Raw genomic sequence first — 15,462 nt, 5'->3', positions numbered from 1 at the left:
AACTAAGCTTGCTGGCGGCCCTGTCCAAATGCTTCTACAGTTACCAGATCTCATCCAGTGCAATGACATGACTGTCAAGATACCTCTAAGTGTGCAGAGTGAAGTACCTGGGAGAGTCCTGTTGGGGAATGACTTAAAAACTCTTGGAGTTGTATCAAGCACCCCCAGGCCTCCCAGCAAAAGGAAACAGGAGCAGACTAGGAAGGCCAGAGAGAGTACCTTAACGGTCTCTCAAGAGGAGATTATAGAGGAAACTATAACTCCCAGCCCACAGGATTTACTGACTGAAATGTCAAAGAAGAAGGAGGAAAGGGGGAAACCTAAAACCTCCAGGAAGAAACCAGCCAGCACTCCTGTGCTACCAACCAGGACATCCCCAAGAGGATTGTCCAAAGTCACACCTGTGACTCCTCCACCAGCTTAGGCTGAGTGTGTGGAACAACCTTGTGTGGTTGAATCAGCTGCTGAGGAATCAGAGCTGGAAAAGGACCTTGCTCCTGTTGGTGATCTGGATCTGCAGTCTTTACTGGCAGAAGGTTTACCCTGTAGGGCAGACTTCAGCAGAGGTCAAAGAGAGTGTCCTACTCTTAAAGATCTTCGCCAACAGGCAGCTTCCCAGCTAGATGGGCAACCACTGAGCGTGAATGCTTTGCTATTGTGTGGTCACTCAAGAAGTTTAGACAATACTTGTATGGATCTACTTTTGTGATTCAGACTGACCACCAACCCTTGAGATGGTTGATGCAAATGAAAGGGGAAAACCATAAACTACTGAGATGGTCAATCAGCTTGCAAGGGTTTGATTTTACCACTGAACACAGGTCTGGGTGTCACCACCAAAATGCTGATGGGTCTCTCCAGGATGTTTGACCGACTGGAGTAAGGAGATTCATCCAGGAGTGGATTCAATCCTCCTGTCCCTTAGTCTGGGGGGGGGGTGGCTGCATGTGATTCTGCCTAACAGAAACCAGGGCACATACTGTGTCCTCCCTGCCTCCTTATGGATGAGAGGCATCTGCATCTTTGCCCTACTTCCCACACCCTTCCTCGTAATTCCTATTCTATTTACCAATGCCATCTGCTCAGCCCTATTCCTCAACCTGCCCGCTGCCCAAAAAACTCCTCCTTGGGGGTATTCTCAGCCACCTCTTCACCTCTCCCTTCTCCGTCACTCTGCTCCTCCGTAAAAGTATCAGCGTCTCCTTCCTCCACATTATCTCCCAACACTGTATTCTCCACTCCCAGGAAAATCCACCCACCCGGGCTCCTTTCTTACACCTTCGGTATCCATCTTCAGCAGCCTTTCCACTGACTTCACTTGCCCGACCCTTCTCTCAGTGCACTTATATCCCTCACTGTTCCTGGGGATGTCTGTATCCTTTTCAGTTCCGTTAGTATCCTGTCAACCTAGCCTCATACTCCCTAGACCTGTAACCCGCTGATAACGTTACTTCTGGCTGAATGGGTATACAGAGGTGGGGGAGCGGTAGCCTGTGGTGTTACTGACGCTGCAGGAGACCCTAACACAGCAGAAGGTGTCCCTGTTGCAGCGGGTACATAGCTTGGATTAGTGTACCCTTCTGCAGGATATGTTATCAATGGATATAATCCTCTACCCTCCACTGGTGCCCGGTCTTCTCCTTCTATCTTTCTGCACTTCCCATCTTTCTGTCTCTGTCCTTCCACTCCATTCCATTGATCTTCTGCATCTTCAAACATACGTCAAAGATCGAGAATCTCTTTTCTCCTCTGCAGCTGCTTCCCCTTATATTTTGCTACTAGAAATGTGGACATGTGTTCCAAAATGCTCTTGTTGTGTGAGCCCTGCCCTGTCACGATACAGTGGCAGGGCCTTGTGCATGTGCTCTATGGAGTTCCTCTCCCCATCTCAGTGACGTCTACCTCTTACTGACCCTGCGAAGCCCCTCTAACGCGCTGTGCATGCTGACGCTTGCTTGTAACAACTAAAACAAGAAAATCAACCCCCAACCTTCTCTATCACCCTTCCCTGCACGCACACACCACTCCACAAGATCATCCAACACCACACCACACTGCGACGTACACAATTACCGCCCCTTCTAGGGCTTGTTCCTTACCCAAAAAGCATGAACACAATACATGAAGACAATATGCTAAACTAGCAACCACTGCTTGTTCCAGGCCTACTACATATACGAGACCCCTACTCTTATTTTTATATTCCTCATTTAAATAATATAATATCCTGTGGTACCACATTCCTACCATTCTGAGGAGGGGCTCCCTGACTTACCTGTGCCTTACCTTATAATGCCTTAACTTTAAATACTTTACCAAAACACTACATTCATAATACGAATCTTAACAACAAATAACCCTGACCACATTCACGTCATGTTGATGACTTCGCTCTCCACATACTCACACATCCCCATGCATCTGTCCCCTACTTGCTATCTCTTACAAGAGTCTACTCACATGTGCATGCTCATCCGAACTCCTCTGTTACGAGTTTCCAACACCGCCTGTACTCACCTCGGAGCAGCGCACCACTTCAAAGAGCAGAGAGGATTTTTTCTTAAAATGGCTCCTGCTAAACCACTCGAAACGTGTTTTTTTGGGACCGGTCTCTGCAGGTGAGTACGGCTCCTTCTGGAGAAGCGGCCTGGAAGTCTCTGCAGATACGGGGGTGCTGGGATAACATTGGGGTCACCAATTGAAGGCACACCCCTGATTGCTCACAACAGAGAGAATACAACCTGCTAGGGAAGCAGGGCCCACGTCGATCTTGTAAGGATAACAAGTTTAATCTCACACGCGGATGAGAGCAACAGCAAAGAACTCTGCTGCTAAGAACGTTCTGCCAAATAGTAGTACAAGCAGTATATTATAAAGGAAAACATCATCATAACTGACTCAATAAATACAGTAAAAAACCAGCGCGGCTGATTGGAAGGACCCTATATAGGTACCACCTTTATCCATAAGGGATGGCAGTTTATTGGTCCCAGCCAAGTCCGTCCGTCTTCCATCACATGGGTGCTGTGGGGCTCATCTTCTTCTCACATTGAAGGTCAGAAACAAAGTAAATATACTCCTACTATACAGCATGTTTTATGACTCATACTGTGCACTTGACAGGCCTCAAGATGGACACATAGGAGGTTTTGGGGCACTCTAACCTTCACATACATATTTCACTCACTCCTGCGACGTCATCCGACTCCAAGGTCTCCACCCTCATTTTGAACTATATTTTATCCCTCCCAGCACCTCGCAATACAAATCGTATGATTGTCACTTCAATGATATGCCCTGTCCATCCTCTTTGAACGGTATCTGGTCATTGCATCAAAATCACTTTCATCTAATGCCTTACCATCAAATTATATTCAACGAAAAGCATATCCATCAAAAATGCCTTTTCATTGTCTATAATTCTATGGTATATTCAAAACTCTGTTTAACATTATGAATAACAATGGTCGGTTGTAGCTTTTCCTTTATATTTATTTTTTAACATCAATATATAGGAAAAGCTACAACCAACCAGGAAGGTAAGATGTTCCGGGCTAAGGTGTGGGGTTGGTGGGGGGACCCCACCATAACATGTAAATAGTGTACGTTTAATCAGTTTTTTTTTGTTGCCAATTGCGTTGTAATTGTCAATGGATTAGGTTTGATGGAATGGTATTTTCTTTATTATACATAGCATTTCGATGGTTTGGAAATCAATGCTTTTTTTAATGTTTTTGCATTTCGATGGAAGTATTTCGATGCAAAGACCATACATTTCTTTGAACATTTCAGGACTTGAAACTTTGGAGTTGGTGGTCAAAGGGCACCTGGTGCCATGGAATTCAGGGATCTTAGGGTTTAGTCAGTTATATGGGCTATAACTCATGGTCCGGGTCATGCTTTGGCCAGTGTGAGATAAAATGCACACCAGGCGCAGGTCTCTGATCACGGCTTTGTAGGGCACATTCCTCTTAGGTGAAAAACACATCTTTGCAACACTTTTGGAACAATTAATAGACAGTGTGCCGGGCGGGGGTGCAAACTGTCATCCTGGATTTGGACCTAGTGCATGAAATGCCGCATTTACAGCACATGCCTTCCCTTCTAGCTGAGATTACTAATATCTATGCAAAATTGCGATGCCGCCCGCGCCCTGGGCCACACCATGTAGTTACACTATAATTGGTTATATTAACATGGGGTCCTGCTGGAGGGGAAGGTGTCCCTCACACTGTTCCCTCTCCTGCCTGGCTCATCAGAGTGCCTCAAATGCATCTCGCCTTACTTTAAAACGCCTCGGGAGGGTGAAGGGCCTGGGTCCTTCCCAACAGCGCCATCAGGATTCATTCATGCGAAGTATGTGCCATATTGTCCGAAAAAGTGGAATCACTGAGACTTTTAGGTTTTGATCTTTGTTGAAGTACATCTAAATCTGGTCTAAATTCCCCAACCATGGGTTCTCGGACTGCATACATCCTGAACAAGGAGAGTAGCTCTGTTATGGACAATAACCTAAGAATTTCCCGGCCCTATGACAACAATTCCAGAAAGGTCTGCCTAACTAATACACAAGTTGTAGGGCTTAAAATAAATGAAGATTGGAATTGGCTCACTGCATTTTTTTCCAAAGGGGATGTGCAACCAGGCACGAGTGTGCAGGACCTTTGATGTCCACTTACATAGTTTGAAGCAAGATCATATTTTATCTATATTGTCTTAGAAAGTCGGGGGTATGGGAAACTCTTGAAAGAAGTTAATATCATATACATTCTTAATAAGTCCCCAATTATCATGCTGCAAGAGACTTGTGCTTTAGAGTCCATAGTTTGGGATGGATACCCTACATTTGTGCAACTAGCAGTGAACGTAGTAGGGGTAGGTCCTCCGGAGGCCTCATGACAGCTAAGTACGGGTCAAATAACATTAGAGGGATCTTGACTGTGGAGTTTTCTTCAACATGTAAAGTCAGGTTGAAACAAATGTTGTCCATTAACATTCATTGGCATCCTACCCACTGAGTGATAATTGACTTTATCAAAGCTGTTAGTAGAATCCTTGAAACACTTAAATCAAGGGTGCCTGATGGAGACATACTAATGGTGGGTGATTGGAATTTGAACTGCTTCTCAACTTCCAATGTTCTCACACTTCTCTTTACTTCACTATGTTTATCTCTAAAGACTGGAACACTTTCATTTCTCAGTACATAGTGCTGCCCATCCACAGTCCATTTTCTATCTTCATTTCCAAGCATCAGTTTCCCGAATTCTATGGCCCTTTTAGCTGTGGCAACTTTAGCCCGCTTACTATTTATTAAGGCTGGGAGCCGCCTTCTCTAACACACGGTTTGGAAACTCTAGTGTGCTTTGTTGCCAGTGTTTCTTCGCGGCAAGATATACTATGCCTACGGGTCCCGCCATTGAACTCTTGTGTCCATCATTGAAGTTCATATGACCATGTGGGCATCTCGTTGTGTAACGTTGTGACTTAATACTTCATACTGGCTTTACACTTTACAGTAATCCGTGATCATTGTGCACTAGCACTTGTTAACTATTTGAGAATCCTTATGCCATTTTACCCAGGACATCTATCCAGTGACATGAATGTCTATCCACTACTGTGATGGAGGTAAGATATCGCCCTATAGTTTGAGGAAGCTGGACATAGAGTTGACACACATCACATATTCACGTGTACGTTTGTTTTAGGACATTCGCAGAGGATATGTATGATTTATTGACTCAGCGCATTTCAATAGGTAATAATTTTGAAACACACAAGAGATCGATCGATTGAGTCTTCTTTCGTGGGTCACATGGAGATTTTCTGAAATCACAGTCTCGGTGGTACAACTGTTCACAGTTCATTTTCTCCTCTTTTTTGCTTGGGTACTTTCTCTACATTTCACAGTATGGAGAGTTAATCTGATAAGTCACTTGAACTCGAAATATTTCATGCCATGTTACACTAAATTAGAGCATGCTACAATGCAATGTAACGCTACATTATACCATGCTACAATGGAATTCTATTTGTAGTTACAGTTACCACTGTGCTCCTGAAGAAGGTATAGTGACCATGTAACGTGTTTAGCATTTTACTTTATAAAGAATTCATTGATGAGCATCATTGAGTCTACATCTTGTATTTTTTGCTGTTTCGAATTATTGACTTCATAACAAGATATTGATATTAGATTGTAAATTATTGGCTGATTTTTCACCGTATAAGTGTGCAGGGGACGGGAGTCCTAATTTTTAGGACACCATTGTTATTTTGTGTATCCTCTTCCTTGTGTAAGGGTTGTTTGTACTTTCCCTGCACCTAAGTTTCTTTTTATTTGTGCTGGAATAGCACTTATTATTTCAAGAGTAGGTGTGCATTTTTCACACTTTTGTGTTACATGTGGAAAAGGTTATGTCGCTTTACTTTGAAACCATTGATTAATTTCTATAACCTTAAAGTGATACTAGCCCTATTGTATGGATTTGAGTTGATCACCTTTTCCGAGAACTATGTACTTGAAAAAACGGAGGCTTTTATATGGCAGAAGGTATTAAATCTCCCAAACTGTGTACTGATTTGCATTCTGCCTCGCATCCTTGAAATGTATTGTCAATTGGAATGTTCTTCGCACATACACAGAAAGTTAATGACATCAAGACCAAATTCCCTGTACTACCTGATTCACAAGGACCAGCTAAAAAGTGTATCAGGAAAATGAAAGCCTTTTTAAAGAATTTGCAGGAACATTTTAAAAGAATTTGAGTTGACAGAAAAGCTTCTTAATTTTAGATATGACCTAGCAAAGGTAAAGACCCTAGAGAAAGATTTGGTCAAGACTTGTGAAAAAGAGAAATACATACAAACTGTAATTTGTGTTGAAGAAAAAAAAAGAGGCACCCTGTTTTGGTATTTAAACCACTGTCCTGACGAGAGGTTATAAAAACATTTTTGAGGATAAGACTTAATCTAATACACCCCTGCAAGATCCTACATATCATAGGACTCTGTGTAAAATATGTGTGTAGATTCTGTCAATGTGTAACAGAAAGGATTAAACATCTATTTATAGCGTATCCCGCCCTCCAAGGAACACGTATTCATTATTTTAAAGAGTGTAATCATGACGAGTACTATATTAAAAAACCTCTTTTTGGCATTGAATTTTAATGTGTCATCCAACCTCGGTATTAATGAAAGTTGCAACCTTTTAAAATAATTGAAATTGATTGAGGGATTTTAAATCAATTATTTCTTACATGAAGACTATCAAATTTGATCTTTTTTTAATGTAAGAGGATAAAAGTCACAAATCATTTACCTGTACTAAATTGTTATTGTATTTCTGTTTTCTTTAGTTTTTTCTTGTTCTCTGGTTGTTTAAAGTTTCACATGAAATGCATCTAATATTTTTTTAATGTTATTCAAAGTTGTTTGTATAAGGTTTGAAAAACACCAGTACAATAAAACCAAAAATAAAATGTAGTTGCCAACATACAGGAATTAGTATTAATACACAGATGAAACATTTTTAATTGAGGAATCACACCACATGACAAAAATATTGTGTCGCTGATGTGCATTCATTGTTGTGTCTGATTCTGTGTGGCCGTTTCCTGATTTATACATGTTTTACACATGTCCTTTTACTTTACCAAGTGTGTAACTTCTTATGCTATCTTGGTTTTATGGTCGTGTAGTCACTATGGCGGCATGTGTTCTGAAATACATGCACCCCTGTACACACTCTTCCCCGGGCACTTCATTGTGAAATAGAATCTCGGGGGAGGGAAAAGAATGGGTTTTCTCACCCCCTCTGAAACAATGTCTTCCCGCTCCCCAGGTTCTGTCTGAGGGCTGCAGAGGAAGGGGAGGGCTGTGAGCTGTGATCCTACTGTGAAATACATGTGCCTCTGCACCCATTCTCCCTCTACTCCACCCCACCACTGAGATTTCATTGCAGAACACCATCTTTCCCGGAGACCTATTCTGCAATAAGATTCCAAAGGGAGAATGCTTTCCCCCATATTCTGCCAGAGGACTGCATTGGAGGGGATGGTATGTGAGCTATGAGTATGGTTCTGCTGAATACACACGCCCTGTAACACAATCTCGTGCAGAGTTTTCAAGCAAAATAAAATCTCCCCTGAGCCTTAGTGTTCTACCTAGATGGTTCGCTGCGGCCCCATTCCTGAGTATATATGGTTTGCACATATCTTGTTACTGTAACAAGGGTGAACGTTCTTATGCTGTTACGCTTCTGTGCTTGAATAGCTAATGTGGTCACAAAAGCAGCCATTATTTCTCATAGCAAGGGACATCCTTTGTTCCAAAGTTAACCATTTTTAGTGAGACAGGATATGCAATGGTTAGTTTTCTTCTAATACTACGGAACATTTCTCCTTAAAAAGTATCAGTTTCTCATGTGTCTATGTGCATTCTTCTTCAGTGCTGAATTAATAAATTCCGCCTAATGAATTATCATATTTCAATGAGAAGTTGCAACAGGTGATTCTTTAGGACACACGTCGTTTTAGTTTTCCTTTGAACATGTTTGTGTGTCTTTTTAAGTGGAATCTTGAGAAACCTGGAGCATACACATTCTCTTTCTCTTCAGGGAATTCTCTTATTTGTGAACATTGCGCCAACTTGGACACTGAGAGCTGCAGTGGCGTGTTTGCAGCTTGTCCTGATAACGTCACACATTGCGTCAAAGGTCTGGAGAAAAGCAGTAATGGTGAGTGTTTTGTGCAAACTGTGGCTCCACTGCCAACCAAGACATAATTCATGGCACTGCCAAAAATGTGTGTCCATTCATCAGCGTAACCGTCACCTGTTTTGAAACTTTCTGAGATTTTGAAAGTTTACATGAAACGTTCTGCTGTAGCTGTGGATGGAATGTCTCAAAACGCCATCACAAACAAAGCATGAGCCCAATTTTCAACAATGTGTCAATTATAGGAGCTGAAAAGAGAGGCAATTTAAGCCTCTCAAAAGTGGGCTGTTAGTAACCTAAAACGTAATCATTCACCTACGCAATATTGGTTAAAAGATCATTGGCGATCATCGAATGTTTAGAACTTACAGGGTAATTCATAGAAATTCGCACAAAAGTGGCGCACGCGACTGGTGCACAGCGTGCCCGTGCGAATGTCTGCGCCAGCCGCGTGCGCTAAAATCGATTTCCGCGCACAGCCTATTCATGGATTTTCGCATCCAAAACCAGCCGTGGCGCAGCGTGGCGCAGCGACCCTGCAGCAGTGCCAGTTACGCCCCCAAGAACGCCCTCGCGCAAGGAAAAGCCTTCAAAATCCCCAAATAATCGCAAAGGGCTGCGCTAACCCTGGACCAGTTCACAGGGCTGGCAAACAGCAAACGCCAAGCGGGGAACATGTATTTCAATGGTTTGCGGGAAGTTCCACACGCGATTGTCCTGTGTACGTGTGCATCAGGGGTGCGCGGGAAGTATCACACGCAAAATCAGCATGGTACGTGTATTTCAGGGGTGCGCAGGAAGTATCACACGCTTATTCCAGCAGGGTACGTGTATTACAGGGTTGAGCGGGAAGTTCCACACGCAATTTCAGCAGGGTACGTGTATTTCAGGGGTGCACGGGAAGTTCCACACGCGATTGGCCCCGTGCGAGCAGGGTACGTGTATTTCAGGGGTGCGTGGGAAGTTCCACATGCGATTGGCCCCGTGTGAGCAGGGTACGTGTATTCCAGGGGTGCGCGGGAAGTTCCACACGTGATTTCAGCAGGGTACGTGTATTTCAGGGGTGCGCGGGAAGTTCCACACGCGATTGGCCCTGTGCGAGCAGGGTACGTGTATTTCAGGGGTGCGCGGGAAGTTCCACATGCGATTTCAGCAGGGTACGTGTATTTCAGGGGTGCGCGGGAAGTTCCACACGCGATTTCAGCAGGGTACGTGTATTTCAGGGGTGCGCGGGAAGTTCCACACGCGATTCCATCAGGGTACGTGTATTTCAGGGGTGCACGGGAAGTTCCACACGCGATTGCCCCTGTGCGAGCAGGGTAGGTGTATTTCAGGGGTGCGCGGGAAGTTCCACACGCGATTGGCCCCGAGCGAGCAGGGTACGTGTATTCCAGGGGTGCGTGGGAAGTTCCACACGCGATTTCAGCAGGGTACGTGTATTTCAGGGGTGCAGGGGAAGTTCCACACACGATTTCAGCAGGGCACGTGTATTTCAGGGGTTCTGGGGAGTACTACACGTGAATTGGCCGTGTGGGTCCTCCCAGGTGTTCGCTCTACAACCTCCACGGCCCCTGCAGGCAGCCCACACCACGGGGGACTACCCTGCACCCCTGCTCATGTCCCGCAGGCAGCCCATCCACCATGGGCATGCCCCCCAGCCAACCCACATGTCACCTTGCACTACTGATCAACAATGCATGTCTCCCAGCACCCCCACCCCCCAGCAGTCAGGGGCACCCTCCACCAGGCCCCCACTCCTGTCTCCCAGCACCCCCACCCCCCAGCAGTCAGGGGCACCCTCCACCAGGCCCCCACACATGTCTCCCAGCACCCCCACCCCCCAGCAGTCAGGGGCACCCTCCACCAGGCCCCCACTCCTGTCTCCCAGCACCCCCACCCCCCAGCAGTCAGGGGCACCCTCCACCAGGCCCCCACTCCCATCTCCCAGCACCCCCACCCCCCAGCAGTCAGGGGCACCCTCCACCAGGCCCCCACTCCTGTCTCCCTGCACCCCCACCCCACAGCAGTCAGGGGCACCCTCCACCAGGCCCCCACTCCTGTCTCCCAGCACCCCCACCCCCCAGCAGTCAGGGGCACCCTCCACCAGGCCCCCACACATGTCTCCCAGCACCCCCACCCCCCAGCAGTCAGGGGCACCCTCCACCAGGCCCCCACTCCTGTCTCCCAGCACCCCCACCCCCCAGCAGTCAGGGGCACCCTCCACCAGGCCCCCACTCCCATCTCCCAGCACCCCCACCCCCCAGCAGTCAGGGGCACCCTCCACCAGGCCCCCACTCCTGTCTCCCTGCACCCCCACCCCACAGCAGTCAGGGGCACCCTCCACCAGGCCCCCACTCCTGTCTCCCTGCACCCCCACCCCCCAGCAGTCAGGGGCACCCTCCACCAGGCCCCCACTCCTGTCTCCCTGCACCCCCTACCCCCCAGCAGTCAGGGGCACCCCCCACCAGGCTCCCACTCCTGTCTCCCAGCACCCCCACCCCCCAGAAGTCAGGGGCACCCTCCACCAGGCCCCCACTCCTGTCTCCCTGCACCCTCACCTCCCAGCAGTCAGGGGCACCCTCCACCAGGCCCCCACTCCTGTCTCCCTGCACCCCCTACCCCCCAGCAGTCAGGGGCACCCTCCACCAGGCTCCCACTCCTGTCTCCCAGCACCCCCACCCCCCAGCAGTCAGGGGCACCCTCCACCAGGCCCCCACTCCTGTCTCCCTGCACTTCCACCCCCCAGCAGTCAGGGGCACCCTCCACCAGGCCCCCACTCCTGTCTCCCTGCACCCCCACCCTCCAGCAGTCAGGGGCACCCTCCACCAGGCTCCCACTCCTGTCTCCCTGCACCCCACCCCCCAGCAGTCAAGGGTACCCTCCACCAGGCCCCCACTCATGTCTCCCTGCACCCCCACCCCCCACCAGTCAGGGGCACCCTCCACCAGGCCCCCACTCATGTCCAACTCATGTTCCCCTGCACCCCCACCCCCCAGCACTGTGGGGCACCCGCCAGCAGGCCCCCACTCATGTCCAACTCATGTTCCCCTGCACCCCCACCCCCCACCACTGTGGGGCACCTGCCAGCAGGCCCCCACTCATGTCCAACTCATGTTCCCCTGCACCCCCACCCCCCAGCACTGTGGGGCACCTGCCAACAGGCCCCCACTCATGTCCAACTCATGTTCCCCTGCACCCCCACCCCCCAGCACTGTGGGGCACCTGCCAGCAGGCCCCCACTCATGTCCAACTCATGTTCCCCAGCCAACATGTCATCACAATCTAGATCCCTGGTCCTTATGGTCAGCCTCCAAATGCAAAACACCCACCCGAGTATTGCATCCACCCACTTAGAAATGGCAATAACATGATAGAACAGCAATTGCAAGTTTGGAAACAAACACATGTCCCTCACATACACCCAATGGGTGTCAGTGAATCTCAAAACCCATATCATGATATGCATGAAACCAATGAGATGATACTACACATTGAAGTTTGATCAAAAAATATGTATTAAAGGAAACATGAATTGAATCAAAAATACACTAACAGAAATGGGAATGTAAAAAAAGTAAAAAGAAGCATGTCCGTGAAAAAATGCAAAACCAAAAACCAGAATCCAAAGGAATGGTGTCCAAAGTCACAGTCCACAAAAGCAAATCCAATGGGAAATTATAATTGAAAGCCATTGCTCCATGGGTAAATTGTAAAAAGAAAAGAAAATCCAACAGTGAACTATGTACAGGTGAACAAGCCAGGGTCCATGATCCCAACAAAAGAAATGAAACCTATCTAACAACACTACCTAATAAAAAATAACTATATACAAAAATGTGGCCCATTGTCCAAAAGGTCCAAAGAAAATGCAAAAACAAAGGAAACCTAACACTAACTACATAACTATTTACATGGGCAGCGGGCCAGTCCAACGGCTCACTGGATGTTGTCATGGGCCAGGGAATAATCGAACTCCTGTTCAATGGCTTGGAGGCGGGCATGTTCCCTGGCCCCGAGGTCTCGCAGGGATAAAGCAGTGTCCAGCTCCAACTCCCTGAGAAGACCCTCGAGGCACTCAGTCCGCCTCAGCGCCCTCCGCATGGAGTTCTCCGCCCTGACCATTGTGAGCCGTTCCTCCTCTACCCGCTGCTGCTCCGCACCTATCTGCTGGCCCAACCGCTCCCACACGGAAGCCACTCCCATTCCAGGGTTCTCCTGCCCTCCGGCCGATGCCTGCACCCCTGATGTTGATGGCCCTGAGCCATGATGCCTCCCACGTCGAGCCTGCCGCTGCCTCCGACGCAACTGCCTGTGCCAGCACGAAAGCATCCAGGCTGATGGAATCCACCGACGCCGTTGTGCACGTGCCCTGCCCGATGATGCCGTCACATCCTCCATCTGCTGGGGTCCAGTTGCTGGTGTGTCCACCCCTGCTGGACCTCCGACTCCCGACTGTGGCAGGGATGAGATCCCCACCGAGCCGGCTGCATTGGTCGGGGCAGGTCCACAGGGGGCCCTGGTGGCATCTGGGCCGGAAGACGGCATGGAGAACGACAGGTGCATAGTCTCCACAGAGGAGGAGAGGGTCGCCAGATTGGCCGACACATGTAGGAAACCCCCGACCATGGCCGATCCCAACTGGGTCACGTCGGCACGGAGCTCTCCGTGATGACGTCCATGCTCCTCCCGGGAAGCACGCACCTCATCACGAATTGCACCTGTGCGCAACGCGACACCAATCAGGACCTTCTCCATACGGCCAGGGGTCCCCTCGTCCGCAGGTGGAGGGGAGTCAGATGACATGGACATCCCCCTACCTGCGGACGGGCCTGGGATGGGGCATCCCTGCTGGTGCATGGTGGTGCAGTCACAGTGTCAGGGACAGTGACATGCACAGGCCCCTCCACGGCGACCTGTGCTGCCTCCTGCCCCTGCCCCTGGACTGCAACACTTGCACCAGCAGGGATGCCCCCACCAGGCCCCATGTGCGCCGCAGTAGCGGCCTCCTCCTCCTCTGTGGAAACCACCAACGTGGATGGCTCCACCCCGTCTTCCGCCGTTGCAAGCCCCTGTGGGGGCTCACCCACCCCTTCCGCTGCAGCCGTGGGGGCATCCCCGCCGCTTTGCTCCACAGAGCCGTCTCCGCCCTCTTCTTCACGTGGCGCTGTGTAGAGGGAGACATAGAACACAAGCATCAGGGTACTGTACAATGGTCCCCTAGACAGGAAGCAATAGCAGATGAGTGGCACTGTCAAAGATCACTTCGATCATGTCCCTCCACAACACATGGCTCAGTGCAGGTAATACACATGCGGTAACAGGCATGGCGCATGCTATGGACATTAGCATACATGTCCAAGGGATTCTTGAAACATACACTGTTGTTTTGGAACTCACATGCATCATGGGCCATGCCTATCACATGCACACACTTCACCCTAGTTTCATCCATCTGGCCTCGTACACCACAGACACAGTGGATACAAGGATGACTAGGCTGCATCAGTGAACCTGAACATTGCGACAGACATGTGTCATGCATCCCTGGCATTCACAAGTCACAGACACGCAGGTCAGACACACAGACATGGACAGCATACATGTACATGGCATCAGCACCCATCCCTCACCCCCACCCATGTCCAGGAACAGAGACTGGCATGCTTTCATGTGGCCATTCCGCATAGGGCAACCCATGTTGCATTTGAACACATGCACCAACCGTGTGGTTCACACATTACTGGTCTCAAATGCATGACGTCCCTGCACACACACATGCATACATGGCCTATGTCACACATACAGGCAAGTATCAGACAACCAGCAAACTGCGACATGCCCTGTCTCACACAGCAATGCTTGGCCACTTACAGCTCAACTACAGACGGGTCTGCCTCTCAAGGATCTGGGTGTGGAGCGCTGGGCCTATGCGTTCCAGGACCCTCATCTGGATGGTACTCATGCGGCCCCGGCCCCCCTCCACGAGGCGCCGGGCCTTCAAGAGGGTCCTGGACCTGCAGTCATCCCAGCGCTTCTTGACATGTTGGTAGTCACGGACTGCCACCCCCTCCGCGTTGATGGCAGTCACCATGTCCGTCCAGATCTGAGTCCGTCCTTCCTTGTTGGCGCGCTTACTTCCGAAGAGGGCATCATACTGCCCCAGGACTTGCTCCACCAGGACACCAACTTCGGTGGCAGTGAAGCTGGTGCCCCTCTGCCTCTCTGGCCGGGGGTTGCCAGTGGTGCCAGATGTTGCAGTGCCCGACATGGCAACCCCAGAGGCAGGAGTGGGTGGGCAACTGGGTCCTGGGTCTGGGCTGTGGAGCGATGGTATCCCAGTCGGGAGTCTTCTGTTCCAGCAGGGGTGGACACAGCAAATGGACCCCTGCAGATGGCTGATGTGCAGGCACCAAATGGCAGGGCACAGTGGCAGCAGGCAGGCAGGCAGGCAGCAGCAGATGGCGCGTGGGAGGCTGCTCGGGGCTCTGGGGGGCAGTAATTCGGCCTTTTGGGCAGGAGCGTGGTCTTCCATGTGCTTACGCGTGGCCAGCTTGATACGGAGTGATTTGGCACGTGAAAATCTTGCACGTCTGCGTGTAAATCGAGGAAAGGCCCTTAGCGCGTAAGCGCGTCAGCACGCATACGCAATTTCATTGGACCAAAGGCCCCTAGCGCATAAGCGCGTCAGCACGCATACGCGATTTCATTGGACCAAAGGCCCTTAGCGCGTGAGCGCGTCT

General features: G+C 49.3%; 1 protein-coding gene across 1 annotated transcript in view; it reads left to right on the top strand.

Annotated features, from left to right (window-relative positions):
* LOC138521581 (phospholipase A2 inhibitor CgMIP-I-like) overlaps positions 1-15,462 on the top strand; it is a 156,291-nt gene that overhangs the window by 80,582 nt on the left and 60,247 nt on the right. The window contains exon 2 of the mRNA XM_069634528.1: positions 8,624-8,743. Within this exon, the coding sequence (XP_069490629.1) occupies positions 8,624-8,743 (120 nt within the window). The remainder of the gene's footprint in view (positions 1-8,623; positions 8,744-15,462) is intronic.

This window comes from Ambystoma mexicanum, chromosome 1q (genome assembly GCF_040938575.1).
Source record: "Ambystoma mexicanum isolate Mex_15411 chromosome 1q, UKY_AmexF1_1, whole genome shotgun sequence".
Taxonomy (NCBI): Eukaryota; Metazoa; Chordata; class Amphibia; order Caudata; family Ambystomatidae; genus Ambystoma; species Ambystoma mexicanum.
This window is presented reverse-complemented; position numbering and strand designations above follow the sequence as displayed.